Source organism: Rhinolophus ferrumequinum (genome assembly GCF_004115265.2).
Source record: "Rhinolophus ferrumequinum isolate MPI-CBG mRhiFer1 chromosome 5 unlocalized genomic scaffold, mRhiFer1_v1.p scaffold_110_arrow_ctg1, whole genome shotgun sequence".
Taxonomy (NCBI): Eukaryota; Metazoa; Chordata; class Mammalia; order Chiroptera; family Rhinolophidae; genus Rhinolophus; species Rhinolophus ferrumequinum.
This window is the reverse complement of record NW_022680355.1, coordinates 11,888,881-11,914,192: the sequence shown is the minus strand read 5'-3', so window position 1 is coordinate 11,914,192 and position 25,312 is coordinate 11,888,881. Positions and strand designations below refer to the sequence as shown.

Here is a 25,312-nt window from a genome sequence, read left to right as displayed (position 1 = left end):
CTACACCCACACCCGGAGCGCGCGTTCGCCCCGACCCGCGAGGCGAGTTGTTCGTGGGGGGACTTACCACGCGCCGCGTAGGGAAGAGCGGGCTCTTCCCCCGCCAGGCTGGGCGCGGGGCCGTCCCGGGGCGGGGTCCAGTACGCTCACCCTGAACAGAGCAGTGTTGGGGGTTCTGATGCCCCGTTCGGACCCGGTGGCCATGGTGGCGCCGGGGGACCCGCGGCGGCTCTGTCGGCTGGTGCAAGAAGGCCAGCTGTGCGCCCTGCAGGAGGAGCTGCAGGGGGCCGGGCGCGCCGGCTGCCGGGGGCCGGCCGGGGACACCCTCCTGCACTGCGCCGCCCGTCACGGGCGTCGTGACGTCTTGGCCTATCTGGCCGAGGCCTGTGACATGGACATCGAGGCCGCCAACCGAGACTACAAGCGGCCTCTGCACGAAGCTGCCTCCATGGGCCACCGGGACTGCGTGGTGTACCTGCTCGGCCGTGGAGCCGCGGTCGACTGTCTGAAGAAGGCCGACTGGTAGGTGGAGGGAATTCCAGGAAAACACCCCTCCCCGCCCTTCCCCGCAGAATCATAGGTTCCCATGTACTTTGCCCCTACAGCGAAGCTTCTCAACCTTCTCTTTAGGGCACATTGTTCCTACCCTTAGGGCTTAACCGGTCTAGCTTCCCTTTATAAAGCACAGAACAAGAGAGAATATGATCAAAAAGTATAATCATTCAAACAATGAATTGTCTGTACTACATGTAACATGAGCCCCAGAAAGCGAAGTTCTTCTGTAGACATCAAGCTAAATGATTACTTAACCAATGGCATTGTTTTAACTTTTTTTTTTTTGAAATAATTATAGGTTCACAGTAAGTTGCAAAGAAATGTTCAGGGAAATCCCATGTCCCCTTCCCTGGGTCTCCACCAGAGTTAACATCTTACACATTTATAGTACAATAACAAAACTAAGAAATTGGCATTGCTACAGGCAATATGCTTATTCACATTTCTCCAGATTGTACATACACTTGTGTGTGTCGCGCTGTCAGAATTTATCACGTGTAGCCTTGTATAACCACCTCCACAGTCAAGTTACTCATCGGTACCATCACACACACCAATTCCGTTTTGTGAGGTCGACCTTGTTTTCAGTACTCATTATGTCAGGCTCCTTAGAGGTTCTGAAAGTCTTAAGATTCATAACATAATGAAGTTCCTTCCTGCAAGTAATTCCTGATGTGATGTAAATAAGAAACACAGCAGACAGCTATATAAGCAGTTAAAATGCATCTTGCCTACTGAAGAGGAGAGGAGGCCTGGTTGTGTTTTGAGGGTTGCACTTCTGCTGTGACTAAGCACAAGACTGATTTTCTTGTACTGCTGATAAATTGATATAAAGACAGTTCCAAGAGTCAAAGACCTCAATAGTCAGCAATTTTGTGGATAAAGAAATAGACTCCTAAAAAGCAAAGGACAAGGTTCATTTGATTATGTATTTGGGAGATGTTGTCACAGTGAGACATTTTTGCCTATTCTCGCCTTTTTGGCTTTCTGAAATGTCTTCCCTGCTTTTCCAATCATCCTGCCTTGCTCAAGATTCATTCCCCCTGTGAAGCCCTTCTTAAAGATTGCAACCTTCATTTATCTGGGTTTGTCCCTCTTAATTTCTCATTCACTATCATTATTACATTACAAAAAGAAAAGTTTTGGTAATTAATATCATAGCAATCTTAGAAGATAGGTCCTCAATGAGACCTTAGAGGTCATCCAAGTACAGTGAGCTCCCACTATGTGCCAGACATGGGTTCTAACCCTAGGAAATAGGAGGAAAACAAGACCTACCCCTGCTTTTCAGGAGTTGGAGCTCCCTCATTTTGCAGATGAGAAATCAGAAGCTCATGGAAGCGAAATGGCTTATCCCAAATCATTAATGTAGAAGAGGAAAATCAGAGACACCTCCCTGATATTAATATTAATATGGTTCACTCCCATAGTTGTGGACACAAGTCAGTTGAGAAACTAATCACACTGTTTCATTTGCTTCACCAACATGTGCTTCTTATGGCTAGGGACCGTGTCAAATACTCCTTTTAAACTCCTTTTCAGCACAATTTAATTCAGAAGTGGTTTCTTACTGAAGTGAATGGTGTAAGTCCAGAGTACCTCTTATGCAAATATTCTTCAAGAAAACTGTTTATGGTTTGGGTTAGCTCTGTCCCAATTCAGTACCATACTATAAACTAGCTCAGAAGCAGCTTTGCCTCCTCATTACCCACCTTCGATAAGTGTGCCTACATCACAATCATTTTCCCCTTGTTATTTCACCCAGGGTCCTCACAGCAGGCAGAGAAGATGCCAGTCAAAGCTGTTTTCCTGCTTCCTAGACCCCTGAGTCTTCTAGGATTTCCGTCTCTGCTGACGATGTGCACTTTTCTGAAGACCCATTTGCACAGTTCCAATGCCCTTTCATCTGACAGCTTGTCTGGTTTCACCTTAGGACTCCTCTGATGATGGCTTGCACGAGGAAGAATCTCGAGGTGATCCAGGTCCTTGTGGAACATGGTGCCAATCCGCTTCTGAAGAACAAAGATGGCTGGAATAGCTTCCACATTGCCAGCCGAGAAGGTGACCCTTCCATTCTCCAGTATTTGCTCACCGTTTGCCCAGCTGCCTGGAAGACAGAGAGCAAAATTGGCAGAACACCTCTGCACACGGCAGGTATGGCCCCAAGCTGTGCAGGGAGGCAGGCATGCGTGTGTGGCCTGCTGCCCCAGCCCTGAAGAGCTCTGTCAAGTTCGAGTTACCCACAGGGCACGGAGGGCAGGGAACAGGAGCAGCTCTGGGGTATTTGGGCATACACTTAGTTTAAGCTAATGTCGGTTGGCACTTAACATGTGTTCTTTCTTGTATTCACTTTTCATGCATATCTGTCTTACCCTCCCTAGCTAGTTAGATGGTAAGCTGGTTCTGTTTCTCACTGTCTTTGACCTTGGGCAAAGACCTTAGTCTCTAGAGCAAGTTTCCTTATCAGCAAGATAATGACGGCAATGATGTCCATATCACAAGGTTGTTACAGGGTTTAAGAAGCCAGATGTATGTAAATTCCTTAGCACAGTGCTCGACACATCCTGAGCACAGAACTGGCTGCTGCTCTTTTCATGATCATTTTCACGTTATCATTATTAAAGGCAAGAGGTATTTATATGTGTGTGTGTGTGAGTGTGTGTGTATATGTGTGTGTGTGTATATGTGTATATATGTATACACACACATATATATACATATATGTGTATGTGTATATATATATGTGTGTGTATGTATATATATATATACATACACACACATATATATATATATACTGACTTGTGTCCACAACTATGGGAGTGAACTACATTAATATCAAAGGAGGTGACTCTGATCTTCCTCTTCTCCTACATTAATGATTTGGGGTAAGCCATTTCGTGTGTGTGTGTGTGTGTGTATATATACACACATACATACATACATACATATATATATACATACATACACACACACACACACACACACAATTAAATACCTGGGCCTGAGTATATTTTACTTATCTAGTGATAATGTCAAATATAAACATGGGGTACAGTTGTCATTGTTCGGAGTAATTATCCTTAACTCTGAATTATTTGTTCATAGATTATTTTAAATTAGTGAAAAGCAAAAGTGCTATGCATAAGATGAAATGGATATTAAGGAGCTCAACAGTCCAGATAAAGACATTTAGAAAATAATCTTTAGTCTTCTAGATAGTACATTGAATTCGAATACAGGGCTTTTAGTTCTCTAAAAATCAACACCGGTGACATGACATAGTTTAGGAAATATGCGTACAATTATTGTAGCCGCCGTGGGCAGTTAGGGACCAAGGAATCCTTGTTAAAACTTTGCAAGTGAGTAGAAAATATTTCTCTGCTCACGAAGTTTGACTAGCTCCCCTTCTCTTCTGAAGAAATAGCACCCGGCCATTTACACAAAATAGTGGGGAACAGATAGTCAAAATCTTTATTATCGACTATCGTTATTTTTAGTAGAATTGAATTCCTGGGTATTTTGTCATGGATTAGTATTAAAATATTTTACATTTCTTGGGCAAAGCAGATCGGCCCTAGGGATTTGCAGCATAAAAGTCAGGAGATAAATTCAGGATTAAACATTTGTCATAAAAGTGCTCATAATGACGAGACAAGCAGTGTTGGCTATGTACCTGTTCAGTAAAACCATCCTTCTTTACCACTTTCCAGCTAAATTTTTATTAGTGTACCTAATTGAATTACTTCTTCCTGTAAGTCATAGCTAAAAATATGGGGCAGAGCTAGGTGTCAGGAGGAAAGAAGCATTTTATATATGCATTCAAAAGCTCTAATTCTCAACTCTCTTCTCCCAGCAATGCATGGCTGTTTAGATGCAGTAAAGGTGCTTCTTCAGAGGTAAGAACAAAACAGCAAATTGAGGAAAATATTTGCTAATTATGATGGAGTGAATGTCGATGCTACATAAGGAGCTCAGACAAATTATTCAGAGAGAAGCTAAGGTACCAAAAGAGAAATGAAAAAAGGACAGAAGCGGATAACTCAAAGCACATAAAACAAAAATAGCTAACGAACAGGAGAGGAAATCATCCATTTGTCTATGCATTTAACAAATATTCATCTATTCATTCAATGCCTAGTATGACCTATACCAGGTGCAGGGGCTACAACAGAAACAAGACAGTGTAGTTTCCCCCTCATGGAATTCAGACACTACACAAATCGTGTGAGTCTGGTGTGTGTTACAAGGAACTGCAGGATCCCTACAGGGGCATATGCCAGGAAGACCCAAGTTGGCCAAGAAGTAAGGCATCTCAGCCCCAGTGATATCTAAGCTATACCTGAAGGAGGCTCAGAGTGGAGGCACGAGGCATTCCAGCAGAGGTGACAGTGCCTGTAAATGCTCAGAACCCGGAGACAGCATAGTGCAGTAAGAAACTGAAAGAAGCTAGTATGTGCAGAAGCCTGGAGTGACGGGGAGAATCGTGCGAGGTGAAGCGGGAGAGGGAGGCCCGATTTCGATCAGGTGGGAGGGACATTGTAGACCATGGGAAGGATTTCAGTTTTTATTCTAAGCATATAAGATGCCATTGAAGGGTTTTAAGAGGGACATGGGTAATGTGCATTTTTCAAAGATCCTCTGGTTGTAAAATAGAGAATGGATTAGAGGGGGAACAAGAATAAGTGCTGTGGAAGCTATTGGGAGACTATTGTAGTTAAACAGCAGAGAAATCATGGTAGCTGGACTAAGAAGCTGACTGTAGATAGGAAGAAAAAGACGTGGAGATACTTAAGTGGAATCAACAGATCTAGATGAATAATTCGATAAGGGAATGAGGGAGAAGGATGCTCTCGCTGAAGCAACAGGTGATGATGCTGGTGTCGTCTACTGAGATAGAGAACAACGGAAGAGGAGCAAGTTTTGTGGGAGAAGATGACAGTTTCACTTTTGGACACCTGGAGTTGCGTGTCCCTGTGAGACATCCAAGTAAAGACATCAAGGGGGCAGATACAGATATGAAGTCCAAAGGAGACGTACGATTGTGGGCCTCATCAGCACAGAGGTAGTGATTGAATTCGTAAGTGTGAAAGAGATTACCTGAGGAGACAATTGATAGGAAGAAGAGCGGCGGGCCTAATGTAGTGCCCTGAACGCCTTGTTTATGTGTAGGGCTTGCTACTGCAAATTGAAACTTACTTGGTCGTCTGCAAATTTATAAATATTCATTCATTGAATAAACATTTTTAAAGTACCTTCTATGGCGTTAGGTGCTAGGTGCTAAGCAAAACAGTCCTTTCCCTAACAGCGTATAGGCTAGTGTGGAAGTCTAGTATAGACAATCATAGAAATAAATATCATAAAATTATAAATTGTAATACAGGTATCCTCACTTTCTGAAAGTTTGCATTATTGCACTTAACGTATACGCAAGATCTACATTAGTACCTGTTTTCACTAACCAAAAAACTCCAAAGAGGATTTTTGATTTTACAAAAAAAGCTGTTACTGTACTAATGTAGGTCATTCATAAAGGTTAAGTGGCATATGTAACACGAACTTTCGGAAAACGGGAGATACTCTTCACTTGACACCAGTGTGGCTTACAAAAGTTTTCACAGGAATGCTCTACTTTCAGATGGCGGGAACACCTGTAATACCACAGAGAAAAAGTACACAGTGGTATGTAGAAGCAAAGGTACTGTTAGTGCAGGAGAGAAGACAGGCCTCGATGCGGTCACGTTGAAGCTGTGATTTGAAGGATGAGTTGTAGTTTGGCAAGCGAAGAATGGAGAAAATGTTCCAAGAAGAGAAGATCAGCAAATGCAAAAGCAAAAAAGAGCTGGGTAAATGAAAGAGCAGAAGAAGGTTGAAAGGGAAAACGTAGTATGGAGAAGGAAGAACAGGAAGAAGGTAGAACCCTGACGAACGTAGGACAGGTGGGAGGTAAGACTGAGAAGAAAGCAGGACAAGTAGAACCGGGAGGAAAGTAGGACGGGAAAGTGGTCGAATAGAGAAGAAGGTGGGAAAGGTAGGACCGTGAGGAAGTTAGGAACAGAAGATAGCGCAGGGAGATGGTGGGACTAGGAAGATGAGAGGACAAGTAAGACCTTGAAGAAAGACAGGTAGGACAACGAGGAAGGTTGGAACGGAAGAAGACAGGACTGGTGGAGGTTGGGAGGACAGGTAGGACCAAGAAAGAGGTAGAACAGGTAGAAGTTAGAACCGAATAAGGTGGGAAAGGTAGGACCGTGAGAAAGGTAGGAACGGATGAAGACAGGCCAGGTGGGAGGTAGGTAGAACCGATAACCCTGGGACAGGTAGGACCATGAGGAAGGTAGGAACAGAAGAAGATGGGGCAGGGTGGAAGTAGGACCGGAAAGAAGGTGGGTTATGATAAGCACAAAGCATGTTGGCGGGAGAAACTTGGAGGAGTAAGTTGGTGCCATATTATCCTGACCACTGCAGGTCATGTTGAGGTTTTGGATTTTGTCCTTTGTTTTGGCGAAGTACTTAGTTAAAGGTTTTGAACGAGAGTGACCATACCCAAACTACATGGTGAAAAGATTATTCTGGTAGGTGAGAGACTATTAGCAAGACAGGTTCCAAGATGAGAAGAAAAAGCTAAAAAGCTATTGTCTATTGACTTGGTCTTAATGTGTGAAAGCAGAGATGGAAAGGAAGATACAGTTTTTAAAAATATTTTGAATGCAGAATTGACAGGTTTTGGTCATAGATGGGTTTTGAAGGCTATGGGGTGACTTCAGGGCTTCTGGCATGAGAAGCTGGAGAGATGATGGTCTATAAAATGGTCCGATGAAGGTTAGAGGACGAGCAAATTTCCTGGGGGAAAGCTAAATTCTGATGCTGAGCTGGGAGGAAAGAGGGAGAGCGCTCCAGATTTTCACAGACCATTTGTAAGCGTGTCATGTACTGCAGGTGGTCAAGAGTCATATGTCCATTGGATTTGAAGCGGTGGCTTTTCTCAACTCTGTTATTTTGGGTTTGGGTTCTAGGTGTCAGTATGAACCAGACTGCAGAGATAAGTGTGGCCTCACACCCTTTATGGATGCAATTCAGTGTGGACACATCAACATAGCCAGGCTGCTCCTTGAAAAACATAAGGTACAGTAATGGTGTGAGTTCATTCCTTTGGTTCTTCTTACAAGTTTTTGGTCATAGGATAAATAGAAATTATAGTTTTTCGGATCCTGGGTTAAAATCCCAGTGCTGCCATGGGTCCCCCTGTGGAACCCCTCGACCTCTTTAAGCATCAGTGTTCCTATCTAAAATGGCAATAAGTTTAAATTTTTCAGAGGTTTACTCTAAGGATTAATATAATGTACATAAAGCAGTTAGCAAAGTAAGTATTCAATAACCAGTAGCTGTTTTATAGTACTAACAGCAAACTGTCCCCACTGAGTGCACTTTTGTTACCTTAGTGTAGAGCATTGAATCTTAAACATTTTGTTTGTTTGTTTAGAGAGTCATTTAAGAATCTGGGGGCGGCTGGTTAGCTCAGTGGCTTAGAGCACGGTGCTCTTAAGACCAAGGTTGCTGTTCCAACCCCACATGGGCCACTGTGAGCTGCGCCCTCCACAACTAGATTGAAACAACTACGTGACTTGGAGCTGATGGGTTCTGGAAAAACACACTTACATAAATAAAAGTTTAAAAAAAAAAAAGAATCTGGCGAAAGTTATATAGTATCTGTCCAGAAGAAATGTACATAGACAACAGAATTTAGCCAAAATGTCAGAAGGTCCGTGGGCGCAGGTTTCTCTGCGTATTGTTCCTATCTCTCCCCAACCTGCTAGGCTTGCGTTTCTGCTGAGGATTCCCTGGGGGCCCAGGCTGTCCACAAGGCCGCAGTCACGGGGCAGACTGAAGCCGTCCGATTCTTGGTCTCTGAACTTGGCGTTGATGTAGATGTGAGAACAACATCCACCCACCTCACAGCACTTCATTACGCAGCTAAGGTTTGTTCTCCTGCTTCCGTGGGTTTGACTTACTCCACTGAGGACGATCTCCATAGTCCTGTTTCTTTGGCTCCATCTCTGTGGAAGAAAGAAATTGCCCATGACACACTCCTGAAATGTTCATGGTTCTGAAGCCCTGTGTCCTTTAAATAGACTCCTGTCTTTGTTGCTAGGTAAAAACTGAAAATACCCTTTACTCCATGTAATGCTAGGCTTTATGTTTCCTCCCAGCCTTCTTTTGTCTTCAAGAATGGTGTTGAAGCCTTAAAAATGCATTGTATTCAATTTCTAGCTCTCCATCTTTAACAGTAGATTTCAGAAGTTAAAATTTCTTTAACTGAGGCAAGGAAATTGCATTTACTGAGCTCTCCAATGTATAAAATATGTAAGACATGCAAAAAGTTTCCACTAAAAACGTAGCTGCTTACGTCCTCCCATTTTAAATGCTAGGAGGCTTTTGTGTATTATCTTTAATGTGATTTGCTACTGCCTTTACTTGTTTTTCTGGCAACAGGAATGTTTTCTGGTGAACTACACACTCCTCCTTGCATTCCCCTATGATACAGTGGATAGATAGATGGGGGTGGGCTAAGATTATGGTCTATGGCCATGGGGGAATAAAGCTGGTGGGTCTACCCATAGGAAGACTGAATTTGCAGCCTTGATTTTAGTCTCAGCACATACTGATGGACTAGCTCTCTGGAGAGAAAGAGTATAAATTGCCTCATGAATGATAAGGCCAGCTGTGATGAGATTGCCATCCAGGAGAGGGTCCCATCTTTTCTAGTTTATCTAAAGATTTTAGCAAAGAGCATGTTTGCTTGGGAGCATTTGGAATCGTGTGTTCTGTGTAAATCACAATATGTGTACTCCTTACACTGAAGGAAACCCAACTGTATTAGTTGATAATTTGGCCTACAAAAGTGATCATCTGTTAATAACTGAACATCACCAAAACCTGTCTTTAATGATTTATACTGAAATTTGAGAATGACAAGTTTTCCTTTAGATATGAAAATTAGATTTAGCAGTTGAGTATTTTAGAAAAAGGACCTAATATGCAGTAGGGTTTTGTTTAAAGGTCCTTGTCACAATGATAACGAGTTTATTTCAACCCTCAGGAAGGACATGTGAGCACAGTTCAGACACTAGTAACTTTGGGTGCTGACCTCAACTCTAAAGATGAAAGAAACCGATCAGGTACGACCTCTTTGTATATGTGCCTGGAAATTATTAGTAAAAGAACGTAAACAATATGTGGATTTTTAAAAACATTGGTGTTAATGTTATTCCTCTAGTAGCTCAGCAACTTTTCCTTAAAATAACACCTCCATTTACAAAGCTGTAGAATTATTGCCGTTACCATGGCAGCATGATGATTACTACTGATTATTCTGTTGTTATTGTTTTTATTATTTTAAACCACAACAATATATGTGACATTAAAGCACCTTGTAACTTCACCCAGGATGCCGCCAGCTGTCCAGGTATTGCGTAGATTCTTCATAGGGCATCTTGCTTTGAAGTGTATTCGGAAACTGTAATCACTACAATTTTCTAAATTTAGGGCTCAGAAGACATTTCCAGAGATAATTCTTTAGACTTGGACTCTAGAGCAAACCACAGTGACACTTTGCGCGTCAGTGGCCACCACAGGGGTTTGGTGGATGCTGCGTGATGTTTCAGAGCCTCACAGATGACTAAGTGCTCACCCCAGGGCTGCATGTCACAGCCGCTGAGTCCAGGGACACAGACTCTCCTAAGACGGGAGCAGATCCAGGGTCCCACAGCGCTAACTTCTAACCAGAGTGGGAAGATTTGTCGGCTGTTTTTGTCACATTCTTATTCATGGTGAGATTTTTACTTACACATGGTAAAAATTTTTACTTACACACAAAACTTTGAAAATGTTTTCAATTAAAGGCTCTTTTTTTTCTGATTGACTGCTTTGTTGCTTTAGACAAGTCTTCTAAATCCTCTCCGGTTAGTCTTGTTATTTTTAAACCATTTCTAGCCCAATCAGGTGAAAAGGGAAAATGTTTTGATCTAGTATAAGCAGAGTCACGTAGCTGGATTAAGGAAATATAAAATCCGTGTCGTTGGAGATTCCGTATTTTGATTAGGAGCAGCCTACTCGCCGTGTCAGTGTTGCTTTGGGGGTCATGCACTAAGTTCGTGTGACTTGTGTCTCTGCTCAGCCCTGCATCTGGCCTGCGCGGGTCAGCACGTGGCGTGTGTCGAGTTTCTTCTGCGGTCTGGGCTAAGGGACTCTCCAGACATCACGGGCACCCTGGCTCAGCAGCTCACACGGAGCACAGACATCCTTCAGTGCTTCAGCTGCAGCGTGAGGACGTGAGGGTGTTTCTGAACAAAGGCAGTGAAACGCCTGGTGACTTACATCCTGCTGCTTGAGTCATCACTGGGTCCGGTGAGGTGGTGGCTAGCCCATGTCCTCTGCCACACCCCCCACCTCGCACTCTCCACGCCAGCTGAGGATTCCCAGAGGACATGGACGCTGGCTTCCGGGTGGGAGGACGGGCACCTGGGCTCCCGAACGCACTTAGACTCTCCTTCACCTGCGCATTGCACTCTTTGCACTCTGCACGTGGACTTCCTGGATCTTTGTGCGGTGGTGTCTGGGCTCCTAGAGAAGCACGTGGCGTGTGTGAATGTAATGTAGTACACGTATGTATATATTTGTATGATATGTGAGATAGATGTTTTATAGTAAATATTATGTGGTGAGGCAACGATCATGTTAAAAATAGAAGAAATTGCTATTAGCTTGAGCCATTAATCATAATTGTCCTATTTACTTTTTCTTTCATATGCATTTCTTGGCCATGGGTTTAGCTTTTGGTTTTGTACCAGGAAATAAGTGCTTATAATCTGTTTTATTTAAACAGGCATTTATAAAAAATTAATTATAAATTCTGTATTCTAAGCACTGCTGTTTAAGCTATGTTTTGATCCTGAAGTGATTATTTTTTATTAGACAAGTTCTGTATTGGCTCTCTTCATGTAATAAATACACATAAAAAATGTATCAGATATTTTCAAAACTTTTCTATTACCTCAGTTGAGGAATAGGGTTTGTTGTTAAAGCCTGCAGGTCACATTTCCTGTCCCCTGCCATCTGCCCCCAAAGCCTGTGATCATAAAGGAATGAACCCCTGATACTGTAACTTCAAAAAACTTTACAGCAATTTAAACAGATTTAAGATAGGATGAGTCCTCAGGCATTTGGATTCTTTTACTTTTTTCTTTTTTTGATTATTTTCTCTGAATTGCAAAGGATAGTTATTAGTCCAAGTCAGTCTGTTAAAAGATCGTGTGCATCCATCACAAGAAGACCTGCTCCCCTTGTTCAGTGTCATCCAGTAAAAGCTGATCACACACGGAGCTGTTCTCAGCGTCAGGCTGGGCGGGTTAGAACAGCAAGACCTTGCAGTTCTTCTCCATCATTCCCAGAGGTGCTGGCTGAGTCCTCTCTGTAACAACCAAGTAAGCCTCTGGTAGAAGCACACGTAATTCTGTCTTATGACCTCTGAGTCACACTCTCTGTGCATCTGCGCTAATTCAAGCTGCAGTTACCATTTTCCTGTGGCTGCAGAATGCTTTGTGTCGCTGCCCTTTGGGTCTGAAGATGGCCCTGTTACATGCACAGCCACATGTGCAGGCGGGACGGAAGGTGAGTCTGGTGCTGGAGATGAGTCTGGCCGCCTCGTCCCCTCAGCGTGCACGCGACGCAGCTTTTTCTTCTCAGAGACTCTGTGCGAGACCCATGTACGTCTGCAGCTTTGCCTCCGCCTTTCCAGCTTGTACGAGATTGGCAGTCCGCAGCGACCAGGGACTGTCAGGTTCCATGTTTGTTCCGTGGAGTTCCCGAGATGGCTGATGATAAGGTCAACTGCGGCAAAAGTAGCAGTGGTAATATAACGATCTAACAATCGTGTATGAAGGGCGCTCACCACCAGAGTGGTAGTCATTAGTGTCCCCTACTTCTGATTCCCTGCTTTTCTCACTTCTTTGCTTAAAAAAAGTCCCCTTCTCTACCAGGCCACCTCTTCTACAATTTTATCTCCTGTCTCAGCATTTTATATCGTCTTTCTCTAGTTTCTTTTTCCTCCTCACATTTACCACTATCGACTATACTGTACATTCTGAGTTATTTGTTTCTTGCCTGTGTCCCCCACTGGAATGTCAGCCCCTTGAGCAGGGCTTTGTCTCTCATTTATTTACTATGTCTACGGGCCTGGCACATAGTAAGGTTTGAAATGACTACTGTCTGCAGTAAGGTTCGTGTTCCTCGAGCACTTAGTACAGTAGTACCTCAGTTTTCCAACGTCTCCATTGACAAACATTTCGGTTTATGAACGCCATAAACCCGGAAGTAAGTGCTTCGGTTTCCGAACACGCCTCCGAAGTCGAACATGTCACGCGGCTTCCACTGAGTGCAAGATCCTGAGGCCTAGCTGTCGGCTGTTTTCAAACGTTTCGGAACTCGATCGGTCTCCCGGAATGGATTATGTTCGAAAACCGAGGTACCGCTGTGTATCCTACAAACTGTGCCACGCGTCTCACCTAGGTTGTTTCATTTCCTCCCTTGACTCTTGCACGATGCAGCCCCTCCCGGTTACTCCATCTGAAGCAGCCTTTCTCACCCAGACTTCTTTGGGTACACTCGGTCCCCGGAACTCCTAGGCTGTGCCCGGCCCGCTGCGGTGCCCTTCCTCGCTGCCACCCTGCGGACTTCTGTCAGCTTACCAATGACTTCCTGATCACCTCGTCAGGTAATATAGTTTGAGTCTTCAAGTTACTGATCCTTTCAGTTCATTACCAATCACTCCCACCTTCTGGAAGCTCGTTTTTGTCACCTGCGAGGACACGCTCCTGGCATTTCCTTCCTGCGTTTTCCTTCACGGGGCATTTGGCTGGTCCTCATCCACAGTGATTGTTCCACAGTGACTGACATTGATGGGGCCGACGCCTGGGAAGGGGCACACCCTGGTAAGACGTGTAAACATCTGAAGCTAGCTAGGACCTGACATACATCACCAAAATAAATTACACAAGAAAGTATTTACGAGACAAAACTAGGAAAATGATTGCGAAATCGAAAAGAGATTACAAAACTCAGACTGAAAAAAATACAACAGCTGTCTATGGAGGGGGCTCAGATGAGAAAGGCAGGGGCGGGCACTAAATTCAACTTCACTGTGGTGTTACTAGAATTCACCAGCAGGTGGCAGGCCAGAGAAATGTCCCTTTTTTCCTGCCCGGATTTTTTTAAGGCTCATTGTAAAATATAGAACAATTAGAGGAGAAAACAAAAATAACCTGTAATTCTACTCCTCAGAAGTTTCCCCTCATATTTCCTCCTAGTTTTTTTAAATGCATATAGTCGAGGTGATGTTTATATATGCAGTTTTTTCCTAACTTCGTATTGCAAGTATATCCTACTGCTTTTCAAAACTTTGTGAACTTTTAATTGCACTCTAGTACGCCATCATATTATTATCTGTGTCTATTGCATGTTGTTGTTTTCTTTGTTAAGACAGACGTCGATAATCTGGAGCTTTGTCAAATTCGTCTGAAAGCAAGGATGGGAGTGAGGACTGAAGAAAGGCTGTATGATCTGGTCGGGGCAGCTCGGGCTCAGCAAGGGGTGGGAGACGTGGCCTGCACTCTGGCTGTATCGAGTGGTGAAGAAGAAGAAGAAAGAGCTAAGAAGGTGGCTTGACGGGGTAGATTTTGGCAGAGAGCATGAGAGCGTAGTGTTTGCAGACGTGGAGGAGGACCCAGCGGTGGGAGGAGAGCAAAGCAGTGAAAGCAAAGGCTCATGATGGAGCAGGGCCGGCAGGCGGTTGGGAGAGGCTGAGCTCCAGGTGCAGGAGGCACGTTTGGAAAAGGAGAGAGGATGGAGATAAGGGTTCCAGAAGGACCCACCCTGTACCATGGGACATCAGTATTTGGAGGGTATGCAGTTGGTAGAACATGTGCTACATTTTCTACAGTAATGAATAACAATGTTGTATAGATTTGGTGGTCTTCTGATTTCTTAAAGTGGCTTTCACGAGCCAGCAAGGATGTGGAGGGGGTCAAGAGCCAATCTGAAAGAATGATGGGATTTTTATTGAGGAAAAATGAGGTAGAAGTGGGGCGGGCCTTTGACTGTAGCTGTGACGGGAGGATTTGCTTGGCGTGGTGATGGAGGTGTATCATGAAGCATTTACAGCATCCCTGAGAAAGGCACTTCACGGTGGTACCGTGCAGACAGGCCTCGGCATTCCTGAGAAAGGCCCTGGGGAACAATCGCCATGTCAGCCACCCGGGTTTGCCACTGTCCCTTGTCTGGCCTGAACACATCAGCATGAGTGCGCGCCCGTCAGCCAGCCTCCTGTGGGCTAATCGCTCCTTCCTCCTTCCCAGGCTCGAAAGGCTCCGCCATGCTCCCGGGGGAGGCACAGAAGCGAAGGGAGCCGTACTAATGAACTCCTGTGCAGCAGCTTCACACAGCACCAGAGACTTCCCGAGTGGAGGACAGGCGGCAGGCGTGGCTGTCTGTCCTGTGGACCCGCAGTGTTTGCCAGCAGGAGCAGGTCCTCTGCACACTCAGCCAGTTAGCAGGATCCAGTTCCTGTGCAGAAACCTCGCCCTGAGGACGCCTGGCAAGTGCATTTATTACTTTACTGCTTCTGCAATAGAGCAAACCCCATAAAAAGGGGGTTGGATTGGCCTGCAGCACCACACCCACCAGACGTGGTCGCCAGGACGCCTCCAAAGTCCACCGCGGATAAAGTGCTGACCGTCTGCTCCCTCACCAAAGCTGCGTGTTATATGAGGTGTAATATCTCGTTGCTTTAGTTTGTATTTCTTCAGTTATGAGTCAGATTGAAGATCTTTAGATTTGGTTGTTGGCCATTTTTAGAGTCTGCAGGCCAGCCGGGTGGTGTTGCTGGTCCTAGCTGAGCTCAGAGGGTGGCTGGGGTCCCTCATGCATCTGCGTCAGTTGGTGGGTCCCTCGAACTGGCAGTTTAGGAAGGAGTTGGCTGTGCTTCGCTTGGTCCCCTCCTCCCTCAGGCTGGTGCAGGCTTATTTTCATGACCGTGGCAGGGGAAAGAGAAAGACAAGTGCTTTTCTGCTCTCTGCTGTTTGTGTGGACACTCCCATCCCATCAGTGTGACAGGGCACAGTGGGTACAGGCCCTTGGTTAGGACCATTTGTGAAATCGATCTCTTGCATTATCTTTTGACTTGTTGATTTGTAAAAGTCTTTTTGATATTGAGTTAATCAGTTCTACACAAAATTGAGATAGTAACTGTAAAATTGTTAGTATACATTTAAAAGTAAAAAGAAAACCAGACTACAGCATTGCAGGACGAACCTCCTATGTATCTCCTTTTATAAAAAGTCTCTTTTGAACACGTATGGACAAACACAAGGCGAATATCTAAATGCTAGGGGTCGGGAGGCACACGTGGGTGGGGTCAGGTACTTCTGTTTTGATTACAGTCTGTGATAACTTTAAAGAAGCTCTCAGACTTCAAGAGCTTTCATCTGAGCCAGCTACAGTAGGCCGCATGGGCTTTATTTTTCTCCCTTTTGCTGAAAATCCAGTCAACTGAGATTCAGATGAACAAGAAAGACCCAGGAACAAAATCCAGCTTGCGGATGATCCTGCCCTGGGGAACAGCCTCTGGGTCTCTCACACCCTTCCCACCCGTGGCTAACTCAATTTTATCATTTAATGTTGGACGGAAACAGAAATCACTCAGTAAGAGGGGTCTGCAAATGAGGAAAAAATACACCCTCAAAGCGAAGGGAAATGGTTATGTGCACCATTAGTGTACTTGCCGTGTGTTCTCAAAACGCCCACCTCCCACACATGCGCACACACACGCATTCACGGGGGTGGGACAGGAGAGCAGTAAAAATATTTTCACATGTAATTGTTCCTTCTCAGAGCTTCCATAGCAGTCTATCTACACCTCCTGTGTTGCCTACATTTGTTAGGATATAAATTCGGATCGTAGAGCTGAGACCCAAAATAGCAGTGGCATAAACGCAAGTCTGTTTCCCTCCCACATGAGAGCCTGGGCAAAACCAACCTGGGGTGAGTTAGGTCAATGAGCCAGCCTCCTTCTGGTGGTTGAGCCAGGCTCCTTCTGGTGGTTCTGCCATGCTGAGCTCGGGACCCTCTTCTGTGAGGTCCAGGATGGCTCACCAGCCCTGCGAAGGGGGCAAGGGCAAAGGAGATGTCACACCCCTTTTTGAAAAAGGCCTGGAGGTGGCCAGATGGCTCAGTTGGTTAGAGTGTGAGCTCTCAACAACAAGGTCACCAGCTCAATTCCCGCATGGGATGGTGGGCTGCGCCCCCTGCAGCTAAAGATTGAAAACGGCAACTGTATTTGGAGCTGAGCTGTGCCCTCCACAACTAGATTGAAGGACAACAAATTGACTTGGAGCTGGTGGATCCTGGAGGAACACACTGTTCCCCAATATTCCCCAATAAAAATTAAAAAATTAAAAAAATAAAGAAGGCCTGCATATGATTTCTATTTGTGTCCCATTGGCCACAGCTTGCCACGCGACCCTAGAAGTGAAGTCGGGGGACACTTAGGGTCTCTACCACACGCCTGTAGCAAGTTTACAGCTCTAGAGAGCAGCCCACTTAACTACGACGTGAGGTTGTGAGGGACAGGAGGCCACCTGTGGAGACAGCGGGCGTGGGTGCCCCGGGCCTGGGTGCCCCGGGCGTGGTGCCCTCGCTCCTGCTTGCCAGCGCCGTGACCCTGTCGTAGTTGCTTCAACTCCCTGCTCTCAGGTTCCTGCAAAAGGGGTGAGATGGCACTTCCTTCTGGGCTCATGCGTGATGGCTGCCACACGGGGACACCGTGAACATTAGCCATTGGCGTCATTAACAGCAGTGGCACCAGCAGACTCTTGTCCAAGCTGAATGGAAACCATCGCCATTAACAGCAGCGAGACTGAGAGGAAGGCCATCCCCCAAAGTACTTACAGGCACCTCCCGGCATCTTCCTTGGTGACATTCCCCCCTTACCCTCAGGTGCCTCCATTTTCTTTATCAAAAAGAAAATATTCAACAAAATGAACAAAGCCATGCTCAAGATGAAATGCAGGCGTTATCGAAAGTGTAAAGAAAGACATTTTAAAATGTATTGCATCTGGGCCTTAGACCTTCGTAACTGAGTTTTCTGGCCCTTTCAGGACTACATCTTGTTAGTTTTATTATTTCCTTTCTGCATCTCACGTGGATCCACCTGTCTGCAAGTCCGCTGCCACTACATAAGTTCCGGCTGCTCTCCTCGTGTTCCAGGTGCGGTGGCTGCGTAATATCTACCCCAGAATTTAAGGGTGTAAAACACCCATGCATCCCACTCATGGGTTCTATGGGTTGGGAACTGCGACACCGCACGACGGGTGACTTGTCTGCTCCAGTGACCGGAGCCTCCATTGTGTCTGGCAGTCAGCCGATACTGCTCTTGTTTGGAGCCTGAGTTCTTCACAGGGGCTCCTCCCAGGAGTCTCTCCACGGGCGCTGGTGTGCGCTTCGTCACAGGATGGAGGTGGGGTCCCTAGGGTGAGCGTCCAAAGGGGAGGAAAAGTGGGGGGCAGGCAGGCAGAAGCCAGTCAACTTCTTACCTAGCTCTGAGAGTCAGGCAGTGTCACTCCCCACATCCCATTTGTCAAGGCCGCCCAAAAACTCTCACCCTGATTTAGGTTTAAGAAGAAGGAAGTAGACACCACCTCTTCATGGGGGAGGTGGCGGCAAAGTTGTGAAACAGCAGATGGGACCAGAAATACTGTATGAGCCCTTCTCAAACCTAGACTCTACCACTCCTGCCTGCATTACTCTAATGTCCTCCCCTTCGTGTAATTCTCAAATAGCAGCCTGAGAAAGCGGATACTAGAGTAGATCCTGTGCCTCCCTGGCTCATCCCCCATCAATTGGGATGAAATCTAGCTGTAAGACTGACAGCCTCCAAGTCTGCACGGCCCAGCCCTGCCTGTGCCTCTGTGTAGAGATCTCTCTCAGGTCGCACTTCATGCCACAGACCTTTCAGTTCCTCAGACCAAATTTTCTTCTACCACAGCGTCTTCCTAGAAATTTCTCTTCTTGCTTTGCCATGTGGTTTACTCCTATTCGTCCTGGTCCCTGAATGGCACTCCCCCAAAGCAGCCTTTCCTGACCCATCTAAAGGCCGGCCCTTCCCGATAAATTCTCTCATAGCACTTGAAGACTCCTTCGCATGACTGTTCATGATTGCTGGAATAATGCCTGTCTTTCCTCCAAAACTAAAATCCACAAAATCAGTGTCCATGTCTTTTTGTGCTTGGTACAGTGTAAGCCCTCTGGAGATACCTGCTGAATGAATGGAGTATAGGTGAGGAAGACAAAGAATCTGTCTCTACCTTCCAGAATCTGGTCTCATAGAAGAGCAAGACTTGTCATGTAACTATGACGGGACCAGTGGGCTAAGGGCCATGAAAGAGCTGCACGGGAAGGGCTGTAGGAGACAGCTTCCTGGGCGAAGTGGGACTTGAAGGATGGAAATAATTTTGATTTGTGGAGATGTTGGGAAAGAGCTTTCTGAACAGAGTCAACAGCAATGATGTACTGAGATTGGGGTTGCCAGATGAATAGGGTTCCTGGACCCAGTTCCAACTTGGGGGTGGGGTTCCCCCACACCAGCAAACAATTCTCAGACACCAGCAGAGTGTCTAGGAATCCCACTTAATTCTGACACTATCTACCAGGAGATAGACTCATTCCACAGGTTAGGGGTTCAGTCCCACAAGACTGCCCATCACCTAATTCCCTCTCTCTCTCTCTCTCTCTCTCTCTCTCTCTCTCTCTCTCTCTCAGATGTCAGCCTCAAGCCCAGGCTCCGATCCCCTCCAACTCAGGATGCCAGTCACAAGTGTACTTCTGACCAACTGACTGGCTATAGGTCAGAGAGTCCCATAACCTCCTCCTCAGGTTCAATTTATTTATTAGAATAGCTCTCTGAACTCAGGAAACCCATTTACTCATTACATTACCATTTATTACAAGTGATATTAAAGGATACAAATCAACAGCCAGATGAAGAGACACAGAAGGTGAGGTCCCAAATGAAGGAGCTTAGGAAGTATTCTGGTTCCCCTTTCGAAGTTTCGTAGAAGGGCCATGAGCTGTCCTCCTGGGTTTTATGGAGTTACAGAGCTGTGGTCGCCTAAGTCGTTGGCCATTGGTGATTGAACTCAACCTCTAACCCCTGTCCCCTCCCTAGACCTAGAGACTGAAAGTCTCAATCTTGTAATCACATGTCAGTTTTCCTGGCATCCAGCCCCCACTCTTGGGCGGGGTCCAAAGACACCTCATTAACACATTAAAAGACGCCTTTATCGCTCCTTTTTTTGTTTGTTTTATAAATTTTCTTGGGGAATATTGGGGAACAGTGTATTTCTCCAGGGCCCATCAGCTCCAAGTCATTGTCCTTCAATCTAGTTCTGGAGGGTGCAGCTCAGCTCCAAGTCCAGTTGCCGTTTTCAATCTTAGTTGCAGGGGGTGCAGCCCACCATCCCATGAGGGAATTGAACCGGCAACCTTGTTGTTGAGAGCTCGCGCTGTCACCAACTGAGCTATCCGGCCGCCCCTGCCTTTATCACTCTTGACATTCCAAGGGTTTGGGGACCTGTGAACCAGGAACTGTGGATGAAGAGCAAATACCTCATAAATCACAATATCCTACCTGATAATATGCAATTCGATTTGAATCCCAGATCAACAAAAAACACTTTTAGTGTAAGCATGTCCTAGCTAGTGCATGGAACATACTTCTATTAAGGAAAGATTTGTTGTTGATCTGAAATTCAGATTTACTTGGGTGTGCCGTGTATTTTCATTTTCGAGGTCTGGCAACCCTAAATCAGATGCTAACTCACAAAGCAACCTTACCTCTCCTGAGCCATGATCCACCCAAGTGGTGCCACCACCTGAAGAGTCGTATATTCCTGGTCTCACACACCAGGAAGAGATGGCATGAAAAGTCCTGTGGCTCGACGTGGGCAGGCCTGTACTGGCCCACCTCAACCCTGGCCACATTCCAGTGGCAAAACCAGTAGGAGCCAGATGGGTGGTTCCACCCCGACACAGGAGGGCGGGGAAATGTCATCTTCCTGTGTCCCTGGTGCTTGCTTCGAGCAGATGGAACTGAAAACTCTCTATTTAAATCACAATCCCTGAGACTTTGGACCAAGTTACACAGTTTTCTCATTTGCCAAAAGGTCCCAATACCCACCGTGCAGTATCATCAGAGTGTGGCGCCTGGCGCGTAGAAGGCACTGGAGGAAGAGCTGTTACCACAGCGTCCTGTGGTCTGTGACCTGCCGTTAAGTAGTGCCGTGGCTTGCGCTATGGTGTTGGTTTCCCCAGTAGCAACGTGGAACAGTAGCATCAAAGGTGTTCATGTCTCACATTTTTACGTCCAAGAAACCATACAAGCCAGTGGAGGCTTGGCTGAGCCCTCAGTGTCTCAGGAAGCAGCTTAGTAAACAGGGTATAAGGGTCACCAAATTCACCACTCCACGAGGAAGGATCAGCTGCGTTTGCTACTGCTTTCAAACAGTTGGGAGATGTGTTTTCTTTTAATTATCAGAATTGTGGCTAAGCTGGAATTGATGTTTCCCACTGCAGTTGCCTGAATCTAATTCAGTGAAAGGAAACCTGAGAAATTTTCCGAGCTTTTCTCACTGGCCTCAGCACCGTGCATGACTTCTCCATGGGGCTGGACTTCCCCTCCACGGGTCTTACTCATTTTTGCAGCACATACGACACCCCCCATAACAGTAACAAAACACTTTCACTGTTCATATGTCAATGTGGGTCAAAAATCGGTTGTTATGACAACAGGCAGTTAACTAGCTCAACCTCATGTTCCCCTTGCTTTGTGTGGTGTTTTGGTTTTGAATTTGGTTTTATTTTTACCATGTCAAGGAACCAGCTAAGGAGGCTCAACGGCCCTTGACCCGATAGCAGGGTCTGAGACCCTATAACTGAGAATCTTCCGTGGTTGGCACTGCTTTGTTGGGTTGATGTATCTTTACCATATTTTTCAAAGTGAGAAGGGAGAGTGACTCAGAGAGAGAGAGAGAGGCCTCTGGCTGTGGCATGAACTTCTCAGACATCTCAGCTTTGTGACCTATTGCAGCATCCTTGGCTAGCTTATTGTGGTAGCCTTGCCCATCCCCTGGTGTCCAAAAATGGAACAGAGGCTGGAAGAAACATTTCTCTCCATCCAAGGGATAAACAGTATTTCCCCCTTTTCTTATAACCCAAAGATAAGGGGGTGCACTTCGTAGGCACATAATGTCTTTCAAAATAATTAGCCCACAAACTGTCTGGAACCAGTTGTTCTTCTTTACGAGTTATTCTCAGCAAGAAGCAAGATTCCCACTCTCTAGTCTAGATATTTCAACAGGGCAGATTGCAGTACAGGGCATTTCCCCTGGCAGATGGGCAAGTAAGTATGTTCAAGGCTATAAGTGAAATACCTAGTCCTCCAGGAAGGCTCAAAAAACACCTTTGACAAAAAAAGAGATTGAGGTTTAAGATTTAGAGTCTAGTTAGAGCTGACATTTGAAAGGGTGCTCCCCGAGAGAGAGAGTCAGGATGGCGTTCCGTTTGCTCTGTCTCCCCTGAGGGAGGGGTGCCCTTCGAGTCGCCATGTACAGGCCGAGAAAACAGCCGTAGGAGCCCCTGAGCCAACTCCCGTGCCTCAAATGGAGGTATGCCTGGCTCCACCAAAGGTGGGAGTTGACTACTCTGTTGTTTGTTTGTTTTTAAGCACATGAGAGCTGCTCATCAGATAACTCAATGAAGACCAGCAAGTAAGTCCAGTTCCTCTTGTGTTTCTTCTGAAGTTGGTCACCATTCTTCCTGCTGTTCAACTACAGCGAGCCAATATACTTACATAGGTTTCTTCTCAAATAAACAGAGGAAAGAGAGGGGGGGAGAGAAGGGGAGAGAGAGGGGGAGAGAGAGAGAGAGAGAGAGAGAGAGAGAGAGAGAGAGAGAAAGAGAACACAGCAGGTTAATGGAAGGAAATTATTCTGCAGATGAAAATGATTTCACATTTTCACTGAAGGAGAAAGGAGAAGCTATTTGATAGAACAGCTGCTCTTTTCTGAGAGCTAGGGACCCTTTGAAGAGTCACACACAATGCTAGTTTGAAATTGTGCAGTTAGAAATTGTAAGCCTCGACTTGAACACAAGTTCCAAGAACTAGATTTTTTTAAATGAAATTACAAAAAAGAATAGCTAAAATGGGTGCGTGGGGACAGAGCCCCAGAGAGCAGTTTCCAGGCTCTCGGCCTCACGTGGAAAGGTGCTGACACAGGTAGTAAATGGCCATCAACTGTGATTGGATGGCCATCAGCTGTGGCTAGTTGGCCGTCAGCTCTAACCAGTGAGCCAATTAGCCACTGATATAATTGCCGGGACTGTGCTGGTTGGGGAGTCGAGTGGAGAGTCGAGTTGGTTGGTTGGCAGACAGAGAAGCAGACAGCAGGTTGCAGGTTGTGTGACTCCAGCCTCCAGTGAGACTATAGTGCCACCAGCAAGAATATAGTGGTATGACTCCCCTATCTATGGCTCCATGGGTGTTCCTTTTTGGCCTAGCCACATCCTGCGTTCTTATGTGGGGAGCGGGACTAGAGACCCCGCAGGCCGCCTCGCACGACAAATGGCGCAGCGAGCAGGGTATGGCACAAGCCAAAGCTCTCCAAAGGATGGTGGAGCAGTCTGTGCATGTGAAAACTCAGTCTCGGGAAGCCCATGAGGAGAAGCGCCAGAGATGGGGAGCGCAGTCTGCCTGGGAGAGACGTGACCCTTCGGTGAATTGGTGGTCCTCTCGCGCCTCCAGATGGCATGCCGCCCTGTTGGCCATAGCAGGTATCACTGGCTTTTTGGTGGGCTACTGCTGTAGGTTCTGAGGGTTGCAGACATCTTACACCGAGGCCTCCACCCACTCAGACACCTGGCACGGTGAGCAAGATTCGGGCCAGGTAGGAATGGCATCTGACTCTGGGCAGGAGGACAGGTGGCCCCCACACAATGTGTGATGCCCGGTGGCCACTGTTCTCAGGAGTTGGATCCCCAAGGAGGGGTGGGAAGACACGGATGGCTCTCCGGCCAGCGTGGAGAGGGCCCTGCAGGCTCTGGCTAAGCGGTTGCCGGAGGAGGAGAAGGCTACAGCCAGCCGCGTGGGCTGGATGTTCCTCACGGCCTTGAGTCTCAACACGGAAAATGCGCTTAATGAAATGGCCCAGGTGCTGGACCAGGTGTCCCGGTTGGAAGCGCTGGAAGCTCGAGTCTGCTTGTTAGAAGAAGGGCCCCACAGTGGAGACTCTGAGGCAGAGGCGGAGGAAGCGAGTGGAGACAATGTAGCTCCCAACCGCCAAGCCCGGCCAATCTTGAAGCAAAAGGTGAAACGTGAGCAACTTTGGGCCCTGGGGACGTTGCTGCTGGCAACTCAGCTGTGACTGAGTTCATAACCTACACCCCTTACTCTCCCACTGAGTTGCAGGAGCTGGGGAGACGGTACAGACAGAGCCCTGGAGAGCCAGTCTCGGCTTGACTACTACGTTTATGGGATGAGGGAGCAGACGACATTGTCTGCTCCCCAGGCGAGATGGAAAAGCTAGCCTTCGTGACAGTGCATCCATCCCTGCGACAAAGGTTACAGAACTGCCATAGTTTGGCCCAAAACCAGTGTAACCACTCTAATGGAGTGGCTCACTGCTGCGGTATGCACAGTATGGGGACAGGCTGGCGAGCTGCCAGACACTGTGAGTCAATGGCAGTCATATATGGAACTTACTAAAATCATCCTTGAAATGGGTATGAGACGTGCTATTTTCAACCCTAACATGCAGGGGACAGATGACGAGCTTTTTACATCCAGCATGAGAGATCTGGTTTTGGATACTGCGCCTGCGAGTGCTTTTGGATCCTTGGTTGCCATTCTTTGCTCTATGTGGGGCGACGGATCCATAAAGTTACAACTGCCATGGCCACCCTAGGGGATGTTGAAAGTCGGAGGCAAAGGAAGTTAAGACAGGAGGTCCGTGCAGTTGAGACCTGGAAACCCAAATCAAAAGTAAAGGGGCGAGGTCGCGGGCCTCAGAGAGTAACACGCACACAGATGTGGTGTGATCTCGTGGCAGCAGGGGTCGATCGGGAAAAAATAGACCAACAACCTAATGCACTCTTGTTGGAACTTTGGAAACAGTTGCGTCCGGAACAGTAATTCCGGAGAAGCCTAAAGGAGAAGTCTGGGAAAGCGCGACCCGTGTCCCTCCAGGACTTCATGCAGCCGCTTGAGGCCGACTCCTTCCAGCTTGATTAGGGGTGGGGCCAAGGTAGCCGGTCAGAGGGGATGAGCAGGGACCGGAGGCCCCACGTGGAACTGTCCATACATTGGTCCCCTTCTAATGTGCAGAGGGTTTTGGCCCTAGTTGACACTGGCGCAGACTGCAGTCTTGTTTATGGGAACCCAGAACTGTTCCCCAGACCAGCAATCTGCATTGATGGCTACGGGGGAAAGACTGTGACTGTAAAAGCTGTTTCCTTACCACTGGGTATAGGAAGGCTTCCCCCTAGTACCTACAAGGTTTATGTTTCCCCCGTTCCGGAGTATATTCTAAGGGTGGACGTGCTACATGGCCTCAGCTTACAGACGTCGGTAGGAGAGTTCCGTCTCCGGATCCGGGTG

The 25,312-nt window shown here is 46.6% G+C and overlaps 2 protein-coding genes across 4 annotated transcripts in view; one reads left to right on the top strand and one right to left on the bottom strand.

Moving 5' to 3' along the window:
- FBH1 (F-box DNA helicase 1) overlaps positions 1–182 on the bottom strand; it is a 38,180-nt gene extending 37,998 nt beyond the window's left edge. Inside the window, exon 1 of one of the 2 annotated variants that reach the window (XM_033100818.1) lies at positions 68–182. The gene's annotated coding sequence lies outside the window, so the exon portion shown is untranslated. The remainder of the gene's footprint in view (positions 1–67) is intronic. The other variant, XM_033100816.1, reaches the window with a different exon arrangement.
- Positions 157–11,573, top strand: ANKRD16 (ankyrin repeat domain 16). 2 transcript variants are annotated; one of them, XM_033100820.1, is made up of 7 exons: positions 157–522; positions 2,489–2,709; positions 4,409–4,451; positions 7,569–7,677; positions 8,370–8,531; positions 9,653–9,731; positions 10,730–11,573. In XM_033100820.1, exons 1-7 carry the CDS (start codon positions 179–181, stop codon positions 10,885–10,887), a joined length of 1,116 nt encoding a protein of 371 aa, XP_032956711.1. In that variant the 5' UTR covers positions 157–178; the 3' UTR covers positions 10,888–11,573. The 2 variants fall into 2 exon arrangements, with proteins under 2 accessions (XP_032956711.1, XP_032956712.1); XM_033100821.1 differs by lacking the exon at positions 10,730–11,573 and adding an exon at positions 10,099–10,721.
- Positions 11,574–25,312: the final 13,739 nt, after the last annotated feature.